The sequence below is a fragment of the Galleria mellonella genome, unplaced genomic scaffold, assembly GCF_026898425.1.
Source record: "Galleria mellonella isolate WM207_F2 unplaced genomic scaffold, CSIRO_AGI_GalMel_v1 utg28, whole genome shotgun sequence".
NCBI classification, from domain to species: domain Eukaryota; kingdom Metazoa; phylum Arthropoda; class Insecta; order Lepidoptera; family Pyralidae; genus Galleria; species Galleria mellonella.
In genome coordinates this window covers 2,426,933-2,452,182 of record NW_026442064.1, presented here as the reverse complement: position 1 = coordinate 2,452,182, position 25,250 = coordinate 2,426,933, and the positions used below count along the sequence as shown (strand labels likewise).

Here is a 25,250-nt window from a genome sequence, read left to right as displayed (position 1 = left end):
TAAATGTATAGTAAAGATCATGAATTAAATTAATCTATCCATATGTACTAACGTTCACACTCGAATCTGTCCCAGTTCTGCGAGATCCTCCACTTCTTCTGTTCGAAGCCGGGGCAGCATTGGGCGCACTGCGGGCCGCAGGTGTTGTGCTGACACCGGCATACGAGGATGTTGCTCTCGCTTGCCGGGTCCGCCGGGTCGCATGTGTCCGCGTGACCGTTGCACATGCACCGCCCACCAATACTGATGTCTTTGATACTGTAGAAGTACTAAGGAACAGATATATTTGGAGTTAGGATTTTTATATTGTCAAACATATACTTATTACTACGTAGAGTAAAACAAAGTTGCTTCCCGCTGCCTGTCCCTTTGTATGCTTAGATCTTTAAAACTATGCAACAGATTTTGATGTGGTTCTTTTTAATAGATAGAGCGATTCAAGAGGAAGTATAATACATGCATAATATAGTAGAGAAACACTGATAATTTTATATTTATTATTGTTATTAGTATCAGCATTGAACCCGTGCAAAGTCGGGGCGGGTCGCTAGTGAGATATAAATACATAATGGAATCGTGATTTTACTTATTTATTCGTAACTTATACAAAACATTGTAAAAACATTATACTGACATCGAAAGTGCGTTATTGTAGCTTTTTGAGTTGATATAAACACGATGCTATATTTGGTAGTCTAATAATATTAAATTCTGTGTGAATAGATGTTTATACATTGAAGCAAACCCTCAAGCCATTGAACTTTATATATAGACAGGTAACTTGACAGTATATTTCATTTTTTCACTCACCTTTTTCAATAATAACGAGTTTTATATAATAAATTCTCATGAGAACGAAATAAACAGGAGCATTGTCGAAACTGCAGGCGACAGTTCTATCTACATATTTCATAAGAAAGCTGATGTAGGTATAGAAAGAGATAAATGACTAGATATTTACATTATGTATATTAAAGGGAAAATACATAGATAAAAATAAATGTCAAAGGCTACTCAAAGGGCACGTATCTTCTCGTATCTTTAATTTTATCCACTTTTTTTTTTATTTAGGTTAACAAACGGTAACAAATTACATGTATTACTTAAAATAGGTCGCTAATATAAAAATTATAATAGATGCTCCACCCACTATAACTACATTGTATTGTATTGTAAAATCTTTATGGTACATAACTCAGATTAAACACTGGTAAATGATTTAATATACAATGGCGGCCTTATCCCATAAAGGGATCTCTTACAGTCAACCTATGAGAAGCTGAAAGAAAACTGTAGAATGTACAAGGGTAATAACCGTACAATTAAAGATAAACTAAATAATAGCCAGTAAAAACTTGAATATATAATATAATAAAAACAGCTCTATATACTTACATATGTAAATAATAAAAGTACATGAATAATAATATAACATTAATACATAAAAAATAAAAACTTACACACATACATATATATATATATATACATATATACACTCATACATACACATACATATATACATAATAAATACATATTACTAAATTATAGGTACTTTTATTTAAAATGTTTTATGATGTGTCGTGAAATCACTTTCACGTCTATAATATCAGTAAAGATTTTATATTTTGTAAAATAAAGTCTATACTTCTGTTTCTTAATTCACATTGACTTCTTAAAGCAATTCGAATTGCAAGTAAATATATCGAGGCCACTACAAATTATCTTTATAAGAGATTTCTATTCGATTGAGTGGAACTCGTTTACTAGAGTTTGTACGATATTTATTGTAGGAGAACAAAGGCTGTCCACGTGCTGTCAGATTATTCGAGCATAGTGGAGCTCGGTAGTAAACATGTTCTGTTAAAATATTACAATCAAATCTGCCATGAATAACATTATGCAGGAACGTCATGTCCAATTAAATACGTCTATTTTGAAAATCTAACGAGTGATATTTTAAACATAATGCAAAAAGCATGAATGTCTATTATGAAAACACTTAGGTATATTGGGCGTAAAGTAAAATTTTTTCCTGAACCATTTCAACATTATTCTCATTTATATAAATAAAGAATTTTATATAAAAATGGATATGCATCTAATTTACTCAAATCTTGTTCCTTTTGCTACATAATCATTAATTTTATAGGCATTGTTTACAATGTTTTCATTATGCAAATTAAACTGAAGTTTAGAGACAAATATAATTCCTAGGTTTTGTTATGTATTACCCCCATTCCAAATTATAATGACCATCTAACAAGTAATTATAAATACATAAAGACTTAATGAAATTTTTTTTGTAAACGAAATAATTTTACATTTATCCAAGTTTTTTAAGAATCAAGTTGTTACTTCGACAAAAAATGGCTAACATATCCAGGTGTATCATATCTACTAGACTATCAATGGATTGATACATTTTGTAGATCATCCCTTGAATAACATGATGATATAAAATCATATATAACTGTACATACCCGCCTGGTAACAGTAGGGTCCTGTCGGGCCACCGACATAAGATGTCCCAACATGTTTTTAGTCCTCAACAATCGAAGTCGTACGTTGGTTGCTCTCGTCCACTCTTGTAGAACAGACGAGTTGAAATACTTGTTCGCTGATGGACGGTAATTGAGAAGAGAGATTGGGATCTGAAATTATATAATTGTTAGTAATTCAAATGTCTTACATTATACTCTGTTTGTCTGAGAAGTTTAACGGAAAGTGATTGCGTTGACATCAAAGGAAAGTTCAAAATCCGAATTGAACGCATATTGTAATTTACCAACAGCATAGACGAAGGGGTCTTCAGTACCTATGCAGTTGACTCTGGTTTCTGGATTTAATATAATTACGATACCAGGGATTATGTGCAGGTGGCGATACAGTGGAGTGGATTTTTCTTAAGGCAGTAATTTTCCCTTCTTCTTGCTAAAGAGGAGTGCGTGTTTATAATTTTCGAGCGAGAAATCTCGCTATATTCTATTTACAAATGTATATTTCTCACCTCTCCACCTTCCAAAGGCACAATCCTGGAGTATTCAGTACTGCAGATGACAGAATCGTCTCGAGTTATTGGTTTCAGGCTCTCTTCACCAAAATAAAGCTGACAGTCACTGTGAAAAATTACAAATGATTATAATAATAATATTAAGTGATCCATTATTTCAAAATTCTGTGGAAATTTCCAAAAATCATTCTTAGTGGGTATATACTCGTATGTTATTCGAGTAAAGTCTAAGTAAAACTTAAGACTTTTGGCTTTGGTCATTGTGGTCGTGAACAGACATAATATTAGATATGTCAGTAAGTTACTTCTTCTGTCCTTGAAATTTATTTCTACTAATAATTATATAATTTTCTCACAAGAAGAAATGTTCAAGCAAATTTTGGAATTTACATTAATTTCCAATTTTCTAATGATTGAAAGAAATAAAGAAAGAAACATCTAGTTTCCATGAATTTTATTCGAGTAAACTTAGTTTTAAGCATTTTTGAATAGTCATTTTTTCATTACCGCCCATTCGGAATGCAATTTCAACCAAGAACAACGGGCAATGTGTAATAATGAACAATGTGTGTGACTATATACATGGTCTTCTGTTTGTGTTTGTGTGTATATCTTCAATAGCGGTCCGACTAGAGGAGAATTTTTTTATACAACCTAGAATGGCAAACAAGCTGACGACCCACATGATGGAAAGTGGTAACCATCGCCTATAGACATGAGCAGTACCAGGGACATAACAGAGTATACTGTTTCGCCCATGATACCCCCTTAATATATTTTTCAGTCGAAACATTGTAAATATTTTTAATGACATAGTTTTGAATTTCTGGATTTTAGAGCAGCGTGCTATGTTATCGTAGACAGCCTACATACTAAAAGTTTGAACTTACTATTGAGAATCCGAGAAGTATTGCCATGGTTTATATGTCTTCCCGTAGTCTGTTGATTTCTCCAGCGCCCACAAGCCTGGACGTGGCGAAATGCCCATCCTCACGAATACGTACGCCACGTGGAATTCCTGGACAAGATAGATGATATTGGTAAATAATTATTGGGGTACGGCCATGAAATTATAGTTTTTTTTTTATACAACTTAGAATGGCAAACAAGCTGACAGCCCACCTGATGGAAAGTGATAACCGTCGCCTATAGACATGAGCCATGGACATAACAGAGTATTCTGTTTCGTCCATGATACCCCCCATGCGTTGACATTCCTGAGGACTCAGGTGTTATTCCTCAGTACCCTGTAAATTCACGCCATATTCCACCCTTCAAACCGAAACACAGCCATGCAAACACAACTGTTTTACGGGTGAAACACGAATGGAACAGAGGTACCCAAGCAATCAACTTTTGTACAAAGTCTCTCTCTGGTTAAAGTTAATAGTTTTTGGATGCATAAAATCTTGGTTCTCATAAAGGGCACATATTTACACGAATGTTAAAATATTTTTTGAGATATATATATTTCATATATATATATAGTTCACGACTATAAACGATGGTTACCATATACCATCAGCTTGTTGGCCGTTACAAAATGATTAAAAAAAAATATTCACCTAGAAAGAAAAGAATAGATTGCATCATGTTAATTTGAAATAGTTTCATATTTGATCATATTTTTGTATGTGAATAGGTCACATACAAGAAATATGATGAAATAATGTAATATACATGTACGCGTCTATATATTATGCGTTTACATATGTATATACTTAATTATTTTATTTTTAAATTTAATAATAGCTACTTATAATTATTTTTGTTAATATTTTACGCTGTTACTCCAAATTTGCTTAATTATGTAATATTATTAAGTCTACTTGTACAACAATTAGTTCGTTACCCTAAGGTTGTCTTGAAAAGATTGCTCTCAGCAATAATACCGCCTTACTGTACTTATACAACTGTATCGTTACCTTTATAAATTGTCTTGTTTATTTCATATATTGTATAATTTTTAATAAAGTTTACTCATTAATTCATATTTTTCTACTCGAATTTGATTAAAAATTGCCACTCTCCAAAAAGAAGCCCATTTAGTGCCCATTGCTATTAATATACCTTATCAGGTTGACCTCCACGCGGTCCCCTGAAAACAATCGTAACTAATTTATCGTTGATTTTATCGCGATGGGCTAACTGGGCCTTTTCATCCTCACCAATCATCACTCGCTGGTGCCCCGCCAGTGTATATCAATAGCGCAGGCGAGGTTATTAATCCATTATTATCCACAAAAAAAAAAAAAAAAAACTATTTATAGTTGTATAAAAAAAAAAAAGAAAAAAAGATAAATAGTCATATATTTATCTTTTTTCTTTTTTTTTTTATACAACTTAAAATGGCAAACAAGCTGACGGCCCACCTGATGGAAAGTAGCAACCGTCGCCTATAGATATGAGCAATACTATGGACATAACAGAGTATACTGTTTTGCTCATGATATCTCCCATGCGTTGCCATTATTGAGAACTCAGGTGTTATTCCTCTGTACCCTGTAAATTCACGCCATAACCCACCCTTCAAACCGAAACATAGCTATGCAAACATAACTGACAGAGGACGGACAGAGGTGCCGAAGCAAACGACTTTGGTACATAGTCTCCCTCTGGTGAGGGATCCAACTAACAATCCTTTCCTGCTAGATATAGTCTTCAATAGTTTCATACTTATATAATTTTCTGTAAGTACCTATTGTGTTACATTATATTTTGACGAAACTATTCGTGATAGGTATAGGTGTAGGGTCATAATAATCGTTCAACCTTGCCCTTTGGTATTTCATAAAGTTATAATCGCTTTCCGTTATCAACACCCACAACATCCGGTGGACATGCGACCTAATGCCGCGCGTTTACTGGCTGACAATAAAATTTTTGTGCTATAAACTTTTTGGCGGGACATCATTTCCCGCCTAAATCCATGAAACGATCGTATTTACATGACTCACACGACACATATTACTTATTTCTAAGACTTATTCCCAGAGATGCGTCATTACGAATAAAAAACCTTTTCTGTGAAATTTATGTAGCCAATTTGAAAATTTACTATAAAGTAAATAAATAAGTAAATTTACTATAAAGTATAAGTCTTTTATGATAAAATGAAATGAAATTATTAAAGTAAGGATATCCATGAATACAATTATTTTAGATAGAGGCACATTATAAATAGTTGTATTATGAATATTGCATTGCATTTATTTTATTGTGTTGATCCTAGATGGTTGCATAGATTCATTTATCAAGTTTTGTCAATATGATAACGAAATTTTTTTTTATACAACTTAGAATGGCAAACAAGCTGACGGTCCACTTGATGGAAAGTGGTAACCGTCGCCTATAGACATGAGCAGTATCAGGACATAACAGAGTATACTGTTTCGCCCATGATTCCCCCCATGCGTTGCCATTCATATAGGAGCATACAGTAATGATCATTACTGTATGCTCCTGCTTAAATGGACTAAGGTGTATTTTTTTTTTTATATTGAGTCTGTTTTAATAAATCTATTTGAAATTAATAACAATATTGAGAATTCATTAAAAAGTTTTCATTAATAAACGAAATTTAATATATATGTTTCCTTTCATGCGTGAGCCATAGTTACACAAAATGGTCACATGGCAACCAAGGCAAACAAGCAGATGGCCCACCTGATGGAAAGTGATAACCGTCGTCTATAGACATGAGCAGTACCATGGACATAACAGAGTATACTGTTTCGCATCATCGCAGGGAGGTATCAAAAACTATTTTTGATTATTTCCTTTATATTTACAAATTACATGTTTTATACACTAGGCGTCATGTCGTATAGGGAGATAAAGGATATGGCCTGGGATAGAGCTGGCTGGAGGAAGATGCATGAATTAGTTGCACCGACAAGAGGAAACTCTTAAATGAAAATGAATACACTGGAATTCCTGCAAGCTCGAAGTTTTTCCCATATAGTATTTCCCACATTGTTCCTCTTTATTCTCCATATTGTAAACCGTCTCTGCTTCATCACGTTTTAGTTTCTAGGCCCGACTATGTCGCGAAGTATGGTCAGCATACTGCGGATTCATTCTTATTCCACGACCTTATTTTCCTTTCATTTAAAGTCCGTTCTTTACAGGAAAGGACTGGTAAAGAGAGAGACTTTGTACAAAAGTCGATTGCTTGGGTACCTCCGTCCCATTCGTGTTTCAACCGTGAAGCAGTTGTGTTTGCATGGCTGTGTTTCGGTTTGAAGGGTGGGATATGGCGTAAATTTACTGGGTACAGAGGAATAACACCTGAGTCCTCAGGAATGGCAACGCATGGGGGGTATCATGGGCGAAACAGTATACTCTGTTATGTCCATGGTACTGCTCATGTCTATAGGCGACGGTTACCGCTTTCATCAGGTGGGGCCGTCAGCTTGTTTGCCATTCTAGGTTGTATAAAAAAAAAATTAAATAGTATCCTTATTTTTTCGATATATATATATATATATATATATATATATATATATATATATATATATATATATATATATATATGTACCTGTATTTTTTTTAATGGGTGATAATGCAATAGTAGCTCGCCTGCGCTATAGATTTACTTTGGCGGGGCACCAGTGATAGATGATAGTTAGCTGTGAAAGCAGGTCAGTAAGATCATCGTGACGAATTCCATTACGATTAACCACGATGGTATCCACGGGGACCGCGTGGAGGTCGATCTGACAGAGTGTATTGCTAGCAGTGCAAAACTAACAATCCTTCTAACCGTACCTGTATACTCACAAATAAGTGAAGTCCAAGCACGTATGTGAATTGTAGAGTATATATGTATTTATTAATTAATAAGTATATTATTTATTATTAGGCTAAGTTGATCTGAATAAAGGCTACAATTTCAATTGCTTTAGATTAACGATAAAAATTTGACTACCAGAGGGAGACTTTGTACAAAAGTCGATTGCTTGAGTACCTCTGTCCCATTCGTGTTTTAACCGTAAAACAGTTGTGTTTGTATAGCTGTGTTTCGGTTTGAAGGGTGGGATATGGCGTGAAATTACTGGGTACAGAGGAATAACACCTGAGTCCTCAGGAATGGCAACGCAGAAGGAGTATCATGGACGAAAAGGTATACTCTGTTATGTCCATGGTACTGCACATGTCTATAGGCGACGGTTACCACTTTCCATCAGGTGGACCGTCAGCTTGTTTGCCATTCTAAGTTGTATAAAAACAAAAAAATATTACATGCGCCAGCCTATCTATATATATATAAAACAGTAGAAACGAAGATATAATAACTCTTGATACAATATTCGATATTATAAATATATAATAAAGTTTGACATCGTTTATCAAAGTACCATTGGTTTAAAGAAGTTATTATATAATTTTGAAACGGTATAAGTTTCGATCATAACTGTAATCAGTAATGTAACGTACATCTGCAAAAGCGTTATAACGTTCATTTTTAAGTTAGAACTTACTGCTAATGTGCCATAAGATTAGCAAACGGTGTATATTTTTTATTATTTATTTTATATATGAATATTTTCTGTATTGTTCTCTATTTACTAGCATGTACATTTATGTTTGCAAACTGTTATTGTAACTAGCAACAAATAAATATATATAATTAAAGAATAATGAACCCACTTATACAAAACACTTGTTACAAAACCAGTTATTTTAATTTAAAAGTTATAATAAATAGATTTATTTATTTATTTATTTATTTAACTCTTTATTGCACCATAAATAAAAATATACAATGACAAGTGAATAATTCAAATGAAATACAGTAACATAAATACAGATTGAAATATACACATAAAGGTACAAAAGGCGGTCTTATCGCTATATAATTTATTTAGTTAATTAGTAAAAAGAAAACGAAAGATACCCCATCAATTGCTATTTTTGTCAAATCATAGCAGGCTAGTGTATAGAAAATGTTATACGGCCGTATAACCCTACCAAATTCAGATATAACCTGCTTGCATATTTTCTACATAAACTGTGTCGAATATATAATTTAGTAATGTAAAATTTGTCATTGACAAATAATTGACATATCAAACATTTTCTATACTTATATATAATTACTGATGGTGTATCTTTCGTTATCTTTTTACTAATTATATTTGAATAAGAAGAAAGGAGGCAATCATTTGTATTACAGTTTTTATTTCATCATTCCTTCTATGTAATTCCTTGTTCTTAGGTTATCAGGTAATTTAAAATAAGTAGTTTGAAAAATAAGTAATGTTAAATATTGAGGACAGAAGGGGAAAAATGTTGGGACACTTGATACGACACGACGAACTTATGAACATTATAATAGAAGGTAAGATAGAAGGAAGGAGGGTAAGAGAGAGCCCGAGACATAGTTACATCAGGCAGATCAAGGAAGTAGTTGGTGTCGTGTCGTATCAAGAGGTGAAGAGACTCGCTTGAAATCGTAGTGAGTAGGAAGAGCTCCACAGACAAGAGCGCAGCTCTTAAATAGGATAGATAGAAAATATAATATGTAGTAGTTACAGCGGAGCAATGGTGATTGGTATTAATTAGCATTAAAAGTATAAACATTCGCGGTTCTAAACTGTGTTTCTTAGACCTCATCATCATATCAGCCTTTAACTGTCCACTGCTGAACATAAGCCTCCCCTTGGAAGGTTTTACTAGTAGTTACCACACTTGGTTTGCGGTTTGACACCCGCAGTTAGGCTTTGGAGATGTTTTAAGACGGACACTGCTACATATCCCTCTCGTTCCCTTATTTGTCCCTTACGACACGTACGGGGAAGAAAGGGATGGTTTATTCTATGTAGGGACCACACAGCATGTCTTAGGTCTGTTGTGTATAAATAACTAAACGAACAGCTGATCAATGCATCGTCCAAACAGTTGAACTTAAAATATGAAATAGTTTTGTTTTAGAGATTTTGTTAGAAAAATTCAGTATGAATAGAAGATACCGAAATATGTAGACGCAGAGCCGGGAGATACGTATTAATATTTTTTAAAGTAATAATAGTGAATATTGTGAAAACCATTTGTTTGGATTTTAAATCTAAACTATTAAACCGATTTTGATACAATTCCTTTATTAATCTGTAAGCATATATTGTTCATCATCAGATAAAAAAAAAAATTACAAATCGATTTACCAGAGGGAGACTTTGTATAAAAGTCGATTGCTTAGGTACCTCTGTCCCATTCGTGTTTCAACCGTGAAGCAGCTGTGTTTGCATAGCTGTGTTTCGGTTTGAAGGGTGGGATATGGCGTGAATTTACAGGGTACAGAGGAATATCACCTGAGTCCTCAGGAATGGCAACGCATGGAGGGTATCATGAACGAAACAGTATACTCTGTTATGTCCATGGTACTGCTCATGTCTATAGGCGACGGTTACCACTTTCCATCAGGTGGGCCGTCAGTTTGTTTGCCATTCTAAGTTGTATAAAAAAAAATATAAATATAGTCAGCGCACGCGCAAGCTCACGCACACGCATAAGAACATACGTACAAATGCACGCACACATACACATAAACACACACACACATGCACACAATACTAATTACACAACTACAAAGGACACTCGCCAATATTAAAAAGTATTTAGCGAATATCACGTTACACAAATTATTCTAAGAAATAACAATTACAAAATTCGCATAGCAATACGCAAGCAAAATCGAACGGTTTCATATATCAAAATTTGAGCAGAAAGCGTTTTGGTATAGAGACAGTCGCTGTGCAAAATACTTGAAAAATTTTGTAGTAATTTTGTAGATACATTTCGTGGTTTAGTGACAAATTCAACTTCAGGGAGGAAGGGATTGTTTTTAATAGCAATGTTTTTTTTATGGGTGATAATGGAATGGTAACCCCACCCGCGCTATCGGTATACACCGGCGGGGCACCAGTGAAGAATGATAGGTGCGGATGAAGCAGGTCAGTTAGCCCATCGTGACGAATTCAACAAGAATTGTTCACGATGGTTTCTAGTCCACGTGGAGGTTGACCTGATAGGGCATATTGCAAGCAATGGGGCTGTTAAAACTCCATTGCTAACAATCCCTTTCCCCCTAATAGGAATGTTAGGCCCCACGCGGATGCCTCTGGAAACCATCTTGGCAAAATCGTTGAATTCGTCACGATGGGCTAACTGACCTGTACATAAATAAAATTCAACTTTAAACCGTATGGTTCCGGCATTGAATATACCATACCTTTATTTTACATGGACGTCGTAAGAGGCGACCAAGGGAAAGTAACTTTTGAACTAATTTTCAAAATCAATATAACAGATTTTTTCACAATTGAAATAGATTTTTATAAACATATTTTTAAATTATTTAGAAGTACCAAGATTGTTTATATGCATACAACACTTTTCATTCTAAACGGGTGTCCAATAGATAGATAGATAGATAGATAAACACTTTATTTGAGCCATTTATGACACATGTAAATTAACAAATACAGTCAAATTAATTAATTTTTTTTTAAATATGAAACAAAAGATAAAATACAAAAATATAAATCCTATTCCAAAAACCTTATTGCCTTTTCTGAAGTACCCTATAAAGTAGTCTCCAAGGAAAACCTAGGTAGGGAACTCACTAACTAACTCCGAGTACATATTGTTATTTGGGCATGTGTGTGTTGGTTTGCCCTTACCGATTGGGTAGTTCCAAATTTATTTTACTGGGTTTGCAGTAATAACGAATTTGTTGTTGATTTGGATATGATTTTAATAAGTTTACCAGAGGGAGACTTTGTACGAAAGTCGATTGCTTGGGTACCTCTGTCCCATTCGTGTTTCAACCGTGAAGCAGTTGTGTTTGCATGGCTGTGTTTCGGTTTGAAGAGTGGGATATGGCGTCAATTTACTGGGTACAGAGGAATAACACCTGAGTCCTCAGGAATGGCAACTCATGGGGGGTAACATGGGCGAAACAGTATACTCTGTTATGTCCATGGTACTGCTCATGTCTATAGGCGACGGTTACCACTTTACATCAGGTGGGCCGTCAGCTTGTTTGCCATTCTAAGTTGTATATAAAAAATGTAAGCATTTGAAATATATAAATTTACAATATGTTTGTATATATGAAAAGAAGAGGTGACGGTATATAATACAAGTATAACGAATGACGTGAATATAGCTGCTGATTAGTAGATCGTCGCAATTTGCTCCACACTTCACGATACTTGCAGCAACCATAGATTATGCAGTAACAATTGTTATTATTATAATTACAGTATTATTTTATTTTCAACCGTATTCAAAAAGTAGGAGAGTCTCAATTTGATTATTTTTTTTTTTATGTTAAAAACCTCACAACTCCTTCAGTTGTCAATTGATTTGAATAATTCTTTTTTTATCTCTCTCTCTCTTACCCAAAATAGTTTAGGAATCTAAGTACTAAATCGATTGAAAAAAGTTAAAAATTTTTACATCACATCTTTAGTTAGACAATAATTATATGATAATATTATAACTATTATCAATGAGTTTAGCATTTTTAAGTGATACCAATACAAACGTAAATATAGGGAGAGATAAAGAAAAAATTCTAAGTTTTTATACATAATCATGTTGACCTCTGCGTCACAGTACAGTCTCGTATGTGAACTGCCTACTATGTAATACAAAAGAGTGTATTATTTCTTAGTATCCACTAAATGTTTTATTTAATATTCATCTCTATACATATTATACACTAGCTGTTCCTCGCGATTTTTCCTGTATGCATCGATGTGTAAATTATCCTATGTGTTAAGGTATAACCTACTCGTATGCTAAATTTCATTTAAATCTGTTCAGCCGTTTAGGCACGATTGAGTAACAAACATACGTCTTCACAAACTATTCTATTATAACAGTGATACTCGTTAGTTGAAGTAGAACTGTTCTCTTGTTAGCAATATACCCTATCAGGTCGACCTCCACGCGGATTCCTTTGAGAACTATCGTGGTTAACAATGAATTCATCACGATAAGCCAACTGTCCTACTTCATCCTCGCCTAACCCTCACTGGTGCCCCGCTAGTGTATACCAATAACGTAGGCGGAGTCACTATTTCATTTTCAACCATTAAAAATATTATTTTACCCCGATATTTATAAAACAATATAGTAGCAATTTTTTTGAAAGCGTAGCGTAGATAGGGTACCCCGCAGTCTCATCCATAGTCTATGCTCTTGTTAATTTTTTTGTAAGCCCCTTGCCCGTAGGAAGGTGACCGAAGGCACATCCTTAATCTATAATCTTGTTCACATTTTTTTAAGCCCTTAAACCCGTAGAACGGGTACCGCAAACACATACTTAATCTATGCTTGTTAGTGTATTTTTTTTTATAGAGGATAATTGTTTCCCTTGAAGTAGTGCAGTGCATTGTTTATTAAATGTTATTTTAAGATAAGTTTTTTAAAAAAAGAATTAAAATAAATACAATAATAATCACTAGACAATAGTGCCAATTATTCTAAACTAGGCAGAGATTATAATATTATGGATATCAAATAACTGATTGGCGTACTCTAATGTAGTTTATAGGGGGAAAAGGGATTGTTAGTAATGGAGACTGAGAATCCCATTGCTAGCAATATACCCAACCAGGTCGACCTCCTCGCGGTTCCCCCTGGAAACTATCATGGTTAATTCCTGATGAATACACCATGATGGGCTAACTGGCCTGTTTTCATTCTCATCTATCACTCTTCACTGGTGCTCCGCCAGCGTATACCGTTAGCGCAGGCGGGGTTACCATTCCATTTCCACCCATCAAAGAAAAAAATATAGTTTATAGTTTAATTTTACTTTCCTTCTTTATGTATCCACTTACTTTGTTGTCTATGATTTCTATAATTTTCAACGCCTTTCTTTCATTCCATTCTGATTAAAAAAAATATGGGGTAACGGTAAACAATATGTTATAATTAATAATTTTAAAATGATATAGTAAAATATCTGTTTTATTCGACATAACTATCGGATTCTATTTTCTAAAAAAATACAGAGAAACAGCTGAAGTTTTCTTGCATTACACAATAACCAATATTAGCTCTATAATTAAGTCTCAGGCTATAATAAATTTAATGTCCCTAACATGGTGAGGTAACGGGGGTCAATGCACTTTCAGACGCTGTGCACACTATTTCGGGATGCCATGTCCCGGATACACGCTGAAGTGTACACATAAAGTGAGAGATATTGCGTATACTACAGTAGGAGATTAGGATATGAGATGAACACCTGATGGGGAGTACGACGTTTTTCCCAGTTTTATGGTGAATAATAAATAAATAATTGTTTTGTAATAATAAATTGCTTCTGTACACTTGATAGAAAAATATGCAATTAAAAAACAAAAGAAGAACAGAGATTGATAAAATAAAAAAAAAAAGCTATTAAAATAAAGAACGTTGCAATCTTCACCAACACCTACCTATCGTAATATTAGATAATAATATATCCTATTAATTATTTATGTATTATATTCACTATGTAGCTATTCCATGGTCATATTTAGGGACAAAGACAAATAATACGTATAGTTCTCTTTGTCATTCAAGAGAGACAGCAATAGTCATATTTAAATTACCATTATCTGTATAAAATTCCTTTAATAAGGAATTTAAAAAAAAAAGATATAAGACTATCATATAAATTTTCATTCCATTTATAAATTAGTAAATGACTTTTCAAAATTCTTTTTATAAAGTTTACTTATGATATGTTACGGATTCCTGGACAAATGTTTATACCTTCAGACTGGATAAGTTGCGCGTTCTACACTAGATTCTAGAATGTTATTTTAGAATCATTATAATTATTACCTAGGGACTTAGAAACATTTTCTTCGTAAATATTTATCAATTTTTAAAACATTTTTGGAACTCATCTGTCAAGTAGATTTCGTTTTACTAAATTTTACACAATTTAATCGATAATTATGTTTGGAATTTTTAATAAATAAAAAAAAAAGATAAGATCAGAACTCACCTGTCCAAGATCAATAGTTAAGTTGATTTCATTGTACTTCATCCCTCTGGAGAGCGGTGGACTCTGCCACCAAGTTTCCATTCCGTCCACGGCGTACTCTGGTGGATGCTTCTTTGAATCGGATGTGGCGTCGCAAACGTCACATATCTGGGGAGGAAATTTTAAAATTACTTACACTGTTCTTAGAGTCTTCGCTTATTTTTTGGAAATGAAAATGGAATGGTAAGTTTGTTTGTACTATAGGTATTTGTAGGGTTAGTGGGATAGCAGTGAATGATGATAAGAATAGAATAGAATAGAATAGAAACATTTATTGCCATACAATTACAATGTAAAATATAAATAACATATACAAAAAGTGTCCCATACTAGGCAAAAGGAACCGGCTCAGCGGATGCTGTGAGTGTCCCAGCGCAATGTGAACAGCTGTACAGCGTTGGTTTTCAGCCAGTGCCTCTCTTAACAAAACATAACCAAAGTGCAGGGTAACACTGTAAATTACTATGAAGATCAGAACTTACCTGATATGATATTATGATAAATGAATATGAAGAAAGATTAGTGAACCCATCGTGGTGAATTCACTAGGAACTAACTACGACGGTTTCTAGGAAGAACCGCATACAGATAGACAGGACCTCTGAGAAGGTAGGTATATTGTTAGCAATGGGGACCAACCTCCTCATCACTACCAATCCTTACCCCTCAGGGTCGTTGGATATTCAAGAAAGAATGAGGGGTTTATAATTCGCTCCTATTTTTGGGTATATGCTAAACGATTTTGATTTTTATAGCAGGTAGTGCGTGGTTTTCCTATAATTCCCAAATCGATATAGTGCATTTGAAGATTTTATTTTAGTGAGCAAAATTTACTTATAAAACATTTAAAATTGCGGCGGTCTACCTCACATTAGTTTAACGATTGAACCGGATGCAAAACTTTTAATTCGTATAAGGAAACGTCCATTATTACGCCTAAACAAACGACCATTCATATTTATGCGATACAGACGAAAAAAAAGTATTCAAACATCGGGAATCTGTGAAACAAAAGAGTCAGGATGCGCAAGCGCATTTGGTCGCCATATGTCCGCAAAAAAGGCCACGAGCGCCACCGATGGCTGCCGATGTTTGCCGAACGGTAGCAGGATTTCGTTACAATCTACCAGAAGTCCCGTCTTTCGGATCGGGTTTCGATATTATGTAAATGAAGATCACCTTGTGATGACATGATACTACTTATCAATGATTTAGAAAAACATATGTTACATAGAACAATTAACAAAAAAAAAATTGTATACAGCAATATCGTGCCCTATGTATTTCACTGTATTGTCAAATAATCAGTAAAGAATAGAGTTATTAAAATTATAATAATTAAGATTATGTTTCATTAAAAAAAGACTTTAATGTTGCAAAATCAATTTTTTTGATTTAAAAACTAAACTACTAAACCGACTTTTGATAAAATTTCTATAAAACCAATTTGTAAGATGAAAACAGAATTTACCAAATCGGTTTACAACTGACGTACAATAGTTATGAGGTAATTAAATAATACAACCGAATTGAGAACCTATTTCTTTTTGCAGAAGATTGAAAATAATAATATGACTAGTATAATATATATATATATATATATATATATATATATATTATACTGTATATTATATTACTACTAGCTGACCCCGTAAACGTTGTTTTACCACTTATTGCGAAATATAAAAATCGCGATTAAAATACATGGGTTGATCGTAAAACGATGAAAATTTTAAGTTGTATGTATTTTTCAATGCTAAATTATAATAAAATAAAAATAAAAAAAATTGTCAAAAAAATAAAAAAAAATATTTTGGGGTGGGTCACTCTTATCATTGACGGGTATGAAAAATAGATGTTGGCCGATTCTCAGACCTACCCAATATGCACACAAAATTTCATGAAAATCGGTAAAGCTGTTTCGGAGGAGTTTGGTAACAAACACCGTGACACGAGAATTTTATATATTAGAGATTATTATTATATAAATACGTGAAGTAAAAACTTTGTACCCCTTTTTACGAAAATTGCGTGAACGGAGTACGAAAATTTTCACGTATCGCACATCACATCACATCACAATAAAAACAGAGAAATATATATCTTTTTTCTATTAGCAGTGCCTTATGGTGCGTCTTTGTTCGTTCGTCTGTCTGTCACAGCGTTATATTTCAGCAACCACTAATACCGTTGTATTGAATTTTGAAATGGTTTGAATATCGTTGACCTGCCCATATTGCAATAGAAATTATAAAAAAAAAATATTTTTATTTGTTAGGGGAGCCAAAATTTCAAAATTGACCTACTAGTACAAGCGATGTTTATTAGGTCGACCTCCACGTGGTTCCCCCTGGAAACCATCATGAACTATTCTTGTTGTATTCGTTACGATGGGCTAACTGACCTGCTTTATCCTCACCTATCATCTCTCACTGGTGCCCCGCCTGCGCTAACGGTATACGTTACCATACCATTATCATCCATTAAAAAAAAAAAGTACAAGTAAGGTATTTTATGAAACAGCTTCATTTGTATATTTTAAAACTGATTTTTATTTATTTTTATGTTATATAGTATTTATTATGATCGAAAATGTGAGAAAACATCATCCCCCCTTTATTTCTCAAGTTTTTTAAATGTATAATCTAAAACAATTAGAGTGTATAAAAGTAAATGTGAATATTATAGAAAAAATAAAATTACGTCTCTAACTAGTACCGTTTTAATAAAACTATCAAAAAACTTACAAAAATTGAACTCAAAATAGACATTTTTTAATATCTCTATAAATTATTGATGCCCATTAATTCCTCTGTGTCCGTGAATAGGGAAAGTGGATAAAATTTTATCTGACAAATCAGTTCAGGGTACGAAAGGGCTGAAGAAGGGCTGATATCTGAAGAAAAGCTTTTAAGACTTAAAAAATGCAATAGAGAAAATTTTATCTCATATTTAAATATGGAATCCTCAGTGGATGAGTTCAACTACCAGCTCATCGGTTTTTTTTTTATTATCATGTCGAGCTTTAGTTTCGTCTTACGTTATGAAGTTTCAAGAAAGTGAAATACAACACTGTGTGATTATAATAATCCTTAATATAAATAGAATATATGTGACGGTAGAGGTTCTCTCTGTCTTTTTTTTTTATACAACTTAGAATGGCAAACAAGTTGACGGTCCACCTGATGGAAAGTGGTAACCGTCGCCTATACAGATGAACAGTACCATGGACATAACAGAGTATACTGTTTCGCCCCTGATACTCTCCATGCGTTGCCATTCCTGAGGACTCAGGTGTTATTCCTCTGCACCCAGTAAATTGACGCCATATCCCACCCTTCAAAACGAAACACAGCCATGCAAACACAACTGCTTCACGGTTGAAACACGAATGGGACAGAGGTGCCCAAGCAATCGACTTTTGTACAAAGTCTCCCTCTGTCTATCCCGCAAGTGACCTAGCATGATGATAGATGATAAATCAAAGAAAAGAAATTATAAAGCAGCTACTTATTACCTCTGTTGATGAAATGGTCGGGGCATTGTTTTGTTCGAAATTATATAATTCGTACTCTATTCGAGTTCGTTGTATCTCTATACATTCATTACGTATTCAAACCAATTCTGGTTTTGAAGGTAATACGACTGCTTATTCACATAATGATATATAGATTTATTTATAATCCATAAAATCCTCGAATTCATAGTCAGAGATGTCACATTATTGCTGTAATCCTTATTTATTTTACTAATATTATGAATTTAAAGTGGCTCTGACCCATGCTGGGTAATTAAATCGATCCACTTATATTTCATGTTTGAGTAAAGATTTTTTTGCCACATTTACCAGAACGAGACTGCGTCTGTTTGGGTACCTCGGTCCTGTTCATGTTTCTGCCATGAAGCAGTTTCGTGCGCATGAGTGTTTTGGTTTGTAAAGTTGGATATGGCAATTAAATTACAGAATGCAGAAGCATAACATCTTAGTCCGAAGCGAAGAAATTGTTAGTAATGGGTTCTAAAAGCCCCAATGCTAGCAATATCAGATCGATTTCCATGCGGTTCCCCCTGGTGGGTTCTCGTGGAATTCGTCGATAGGCTAACCGATCTGCTTTTATCCTCATCTATCACTGGTGCCCCGCCAGCGTATACCGATAGCGCACGCGGGGTTACCATTCCATTATTATCCATAAAAAAGCCTTTGTCCTCAGGAATAGCAACGTATGAAGGGTATCATGAGCGGCACAGCGTACTCTGTTACGTCCAAGGTACTAATTCATGTCTATAGGCGACGATTCCCATTTTCCATCAGCTTGTTAGTCATTCTAAGTTATATATATATATATATATATATATATATATATATATATATATATATATATATATATATATATATATTATACAACTTAGAATAGCAAACAAGCTGACAGCCCACCTAATGGAAAGTGGTAACCATCGCCTATAGACATGAGCAGTACCATGGACATAACAGAGTATACTGTTTCGCCCATAATACCCCCCATGCGTTGCCATTCCTGAGGACTCAGGTGTTATTCCTCTGTGCCCAGTAAATTCACGCCATATCCCACCCTTCAAACCGAAACACAGCCATGCAAACACAACTGCTTAAAGGTTGAAACACGAATGGGATAGAGGACTTTTGTACAAAGTCTCCCTCTGGTAAAAAAAAAAATTTAGCAAGCTTGTTTGTCATTTTAAGTTTCATATTAGTTATTATAGTTAACAAAAAAGTAATCCCATCAATCGTAAAGTGATTGGTGTAAATGGAGTAGAGGCAGATATGTTAGCTTGATTTTCAAGCCAGGGTACTCTGTGTTATAGGAAACCAGAAAGCTTACAATAAAATGTATTCCGAAATTTCGAAGCTGAACGAAACAAATATTTGATGTTAAAATTACATAATACATATTATTTCAAAATATTAAAAATGCTAAAATTTCCTTCCTTTGGACTTTTACCATATGTCTTGTAGGATTTATGACGAACAAAATATTAAGCTCCATTTGCTGGGGCGATTTTGGTGAACGAAAACACGAAATTAAGTCCGAAAATTCGAAATTTCATTTCATGGCAGACCCCCAGGCAACTAACACCTAAATACATAACTAAAAAACACCCAGATTCGAGTTAATTCGGAAAAAATCGTTTTCCTAAATTGGTCTGACTAAGAATCATTCCCGGGGCTTCGATATCCAAAGTACTGTGCCTACCGCTGCGCCACGGAGGGCGTCCATTGTTACCCAACTTCAAACAAAAGTACGCATTTGATTAGGCTACTTTCTAGTCTATTTTCTTTCGGAAAACTGCATCGAAATTGACTGAAGCTACTTTGTACAGTTAGTTGTTTTATTTGATAGTAATTTAAAATGGTGTTCCACATATCCTGGTTTGCCAGGACCACACGATTAGGCCAATCCTTCTTTTCCCGTAGGTGTCGTAAGATGCAACTAAAGGAGGGCGAGGGATGGGCAGCAGCGTCCGTCTTAAAACATCTCCAACGTCTAACTGTGGTTGCCCATCTGCCAGCCAAGCATGGCAACTACTGGCAAAACCCCCCAAGGGGGAGACTTATGTTCAGCAGTGTCCAGTTAAAGGCTGATATGAACGAATTTGTTTGTTTGTTACTTCAATCGCTATGAAGTTTGGTTTAAACCTAGTTAATGGAATAGAAATGGACAATGGTTGCTTTTTATTCCTATCATTGAACATGTGGCGGTCACGCGGACAGTGTCGCGGGTAAAAGCTAGCATTTATGTGAGTACAAAAACGTGTCGTGTTACATCCGTATTTAAATAAATTACGTCACTGTCTTGACGTAAGAATATAGATTTATCTGTCAATACGTAAATAAACAGTTATATGATCATAAAAAACCTTATTAGAATTTATTTGGCAACTTGCTGGCTCCATGGCTTCCTGTGTCTAGGAGAATACAGAGAGGGACAGAGGTGCCCAAACAAACGAGTTTTGTACAAAATCTCCTTCTGGTACAATACGAGTATATCCCTCTGGTTCTACAGAAATTTTATTCTAATGAGTTTAGTAGCTGAATCTTAAATAATAATAGAAAAAAAAACAATTAATTTATAATTGTTTTTTTTTTTTTTTTTTTTTTTATATATTGAAGATGTTATTTCGTTTGTGGAACATAATTTAATTATTTTTAGTTTAAGTTTAATTTAATTATAATTAGTTTCTTTTACATTCATATAAATTCAATTACAATTTAATTATATATTTTACATATATATATATATATATATATATATATATATATATATATATATATATATATATATATATATATATATATATATATATATATATATATATATATACACATAATAGTAATATATATATATAATAATGATCATTTTACGTTTTAATTTAAATCTACCGTAACTGTAACCTTTTAGTTTAACTTTAATTTCTTTATTTTTTATTTATCCTGTTTATGTTTATAACTTATAGTATAACTTATAGTTCTGCACGTACAAATACATAGTATTAGTTCTTGTATATTGGAAGGAACTGGTTTACAAGACAGTTTACCCTAATTTGTAAGCCAGGGCAAAAAAATGTAACAGTGGGTTGCACTGTTACATTTTTTTTGCATCTGTTCATAAAGTTCATGTATCGTTATCGCTACCGCGTGTATAGATAGAATGAGATAGTAACATTGTGCGTCTTGTTCTAAGACTAGTGTTGTGCGAACGCTAATGAAACCGTTTTTATCGATAGAATGTTTAACCACTATTTTAATAAAGTTGTTACAGAAATATACTAATATGTTGGATTGAATGTATAAGTACCCATGCACTATACTAAAGCAGTTTGCTCTCTCTAATACGGCCACAACCATATAGGGGGAGGGGAAGGGATTGTTAGTAATGGAGACTGAGAATACCATTGCTAGCAATATACCGAACCAGGTCGACCTCCTCGCGGTTCCCCCTGGAAACTATCATGATTAATTCCAGATGAATTCATCATGATGGGCTAACTGGCATGTTTTCATCCTCATCGATCACCATTCACTAGTGCCCCGCCAGCGTATACCGTTAGCGCAGGCGGGGTTACCATTCCATTTTCATCCAATAAAAAAAAAAATACGACCACAACCCGAAGTCGGTTATTCATGAGATAGCCAGTTCGGGGGTCATACGATAAACGCCAATAAATTAGCACGATCACAGTAGTGTGTTATCAGTTGGACCTAAGAAGTTATGAATGTGTAAGTACATATTTAGGCAAGTGATAATTGTTACTATTTATGTCTTGATAATTAAGGTAAATAAGTATGTAGTTGAATGAAATGTCTGCCACTTATGACATGTCTGAGCGCTACAAGTGGTGATGAAATGTGAAACGTAAAGATGATATTATATATATATATATATATATATATATATATATATATATATATATATATATATATATATATATATATAGAACATAATGTGGAATGCAAAAGTATAACGTACATGTGGAATGCACGAAGTACAATGCAGAATGCAGAAGTATATTGTAGACATGGAGCATAATGCAGATGTATTTTTTTTTCTTATACAACGTAATGGCAAACAAGCTGACGGCCCACCTGATGGAAAGTGGTAACCGTCGCCTATAGAGATGAGCAGTAGCATGGACATAACAAAGTATACTGTTTCGCCCATGATATCCCCCATGCGTTGCCATTCCTGAGGACTCAGGTGTTATTCCTCTGTACCCTGTAAATTCACGCCACACGTATAATACTGATATAGAATGCATGGATTATAATGCAGAATGCAGAAGTATAATAGAGGTATGGAATGTATGCAGCGTACTTAATCTATTTATTTTTGTCGCTTACTCGCAATTCTATGTTGTTAAAAAAATAAACAAATTAAAATAAGGATAGAGACCACACACACAAATAACTTTTCCTACTCTGTAAATAAATAAGGCACGTATATACATAACTATATGTATAAAATAGGGTATTTTTATCTACCTTAGAGGGGACAAGTGACGTATGTAAATACGTCATTTGCAACCCCATGGGGGATTACAGTGAAGAATATTTTTTTTTCCACAGAAACTGTCGTATTTAAATTTTATATGTAGTTGCTTAGTTTTCGTAACAACGGAGGCATCGAACTCGTTATCAGTCGAATGGGACGCAACAGGACGCGCGATATGTTATCATTGCTTCCCTTTATCTCAAACATGAGATGTGAAGCTGTGTTACTATACCCTTATTTGTTAAAAAAAAAAAATCATTTCCATGGAACTTTTTAGGATAAGAAAAAATGCAATGTAACGAATTAAGAATGTAAAATCATAACATGCATGTGACAACCCTGGTATTAAAATTGCCCATAGACTATGACGGCCGTTTATTATCAGATGGGCTGTATGTTTGCTGCCATTGTTGTATAAAAAAAGAAATACAGAGTAGACATAACAATTACAACAAAAATTACTCTATGCTTTAAATGCTAAATTTTTTTAATGGGTGATAATGAAATGGTAACACCACTCGCGCTATCGGTATACACCGGCGGGGCACCAGTGAAGGATGATAGGTGAGGATGAAGCGGGTCAGTTAGCCCATCGTGACGAATTCAACAAGAATTGTTCACGATGGTTTCCAGGGGGAACCGCGTGGAGGTCGACCTAACAGGGCATATTGCCAGCAATGACGCTATCAAACTCCATTACTAACAATCCCTTTCCCCCCATAAATGCTTATTAAGAAATAATAAAAAATATATATAGCATATATTATTTTCGTCCAGCTTCATTTACTGTGCCATAGTAATTATTTATCTGGGGGGAAAGGGATTGTTAGTAATGGGAACTGAGAATCCCATTGCTAGCAATATACCAAACCAGGTCGTCCTCCTCGCGGTTCCCCCTGGAAACTATCATGGTAATTCCTGATGAATTCATCATGATGGGCTAACTGGCCTGTTTTCTTTCTCATCTATCACCCTTCACTGGTGCTCCGCCAGCGTATCCCGTTAGCGCAGGCGGGGTTACCATACCATTATCACCCATCAAAAAAAAATACTTGTCTAATTAGTAAACATGTAACCGTAAATAGTCGTTACTAATATTGCAAATGTAAAAGTCAGTTTGTCTGTTTTTACCTTTGTTATGAAATTTGGTAGGCACTTACTATATATATATGAGATGGAAAAAGATATAGGCTACTTTTTATCGCGATTAGTAAACATATCCCAGTCACGTGGACGAAGTCGCGGGTAGAAGCTAGTAATCGTATAAAATTAGTTGTTAGTTCACAGAAGCAGCACAACACATGCATAGCAAAAAAAAACATTTCAATAACTTTTCATTACCTAATATTACAGAGTCGTTGACCTACGTATTTGCCTAAACTAAAATACTTCGTTCTTATTTTAAAATATTATTAGTCATTCGCACAAAAAAAAAAAACTAAAATAAAAGAAGGATTAAATTGTTTACAAACATACACAAAACCTTTTCCTTTGCCTAATCGAGATCGCAAAAAAAAAACATTTACCTGTCCTTGGATCACGTGTTCGTCGCCGTCCGTGTTCGCACCGGCCAACTTGCAGTACAGCTCGGGTCCTTCGTCCCCACATGTCGCCGTTGCCGTAATCTTCTTGCCTTGCGCCAAGTTGAAGTATGGCGGAGTTAATATTTCCGCGTGCGCTATATTTATGAATAATAGGACGAGCGCCGTAACGGTCCGCGCCATGTTGAGCGCGCGGCGGCCCGTCGCGGAATGATGCCGCGCCGTCGGGGGTGCCGTGTGGCCGGCAGCCACTGGTTTAGGGGGTTATAACTTCAAACTATCTTCAAAAAGGGTGGGCTCTGTTTCAATAAAACTTAATTAAAATGTAAACAAATAAATAATTGATTCGATCGCAAGACAACATGCTGATGTCCAATGATCTTAATAATTATAATGAATTTGTAACTAGGTGACAGGAGATATTTAAGGAAAAATAATATGAAAAGACTTATTTAGACCCATAGATGACAATATAAGAATTTTTAGACTTGTCTGCATGTTTATTCCGATAACTACATCAATTTGGATGCGGTTTATATTGTTTTTTTTTTTTACAACACAGGGGGCAAAAGAGCATGCCACTCACCTGATGGTAAGTGACTACCGCCGCCCATGAT

General features: G+C 34.4%; 1 protein-coding gene across 1 annotated transcript in view; it reads right to left on the bottom strand.

Moving 5' to 3' along the window:
• LOC113513456 (laminin subunit alpha) overlaps window positions 1-24,865 on the bottom strand; it is an 86,623-nt gene extending 61,758 nt beyond the window's left edge. Inside the window, exons 1-6 of the mRNA XM_052895483.1 lie at window positions 24,619-24,865; window positions 15,027-15,173; window positions 3,901-4,028; window positions 3,008-3,116; window positions 2,481-2,651; window positions 53-269 (exon numbers count right to left, since the gene is read on the bottom strand). Coding sequence (XP_052751443.1) covers window positions 53-269; window positions 2,481-2,651; window positions 3,008-3,116; window positions 3,901-4,028; window positions 15,027-15,173; window positions 24,619-24,816 — 970 coding nt within the window. The 5' untranslated portion in view covers window positions 24,817-24,865. The remainder of the gene's footprint in view (window positions 1-52; window positions 270-2,480; window positions 2,652-3,007; window positions 3,117-3,900; window positions 4,029-15,026; window positions 15,174-24,618) is intronic.
• Window positions 24,866-25,250: the final 385 nt, after the last annotated feature.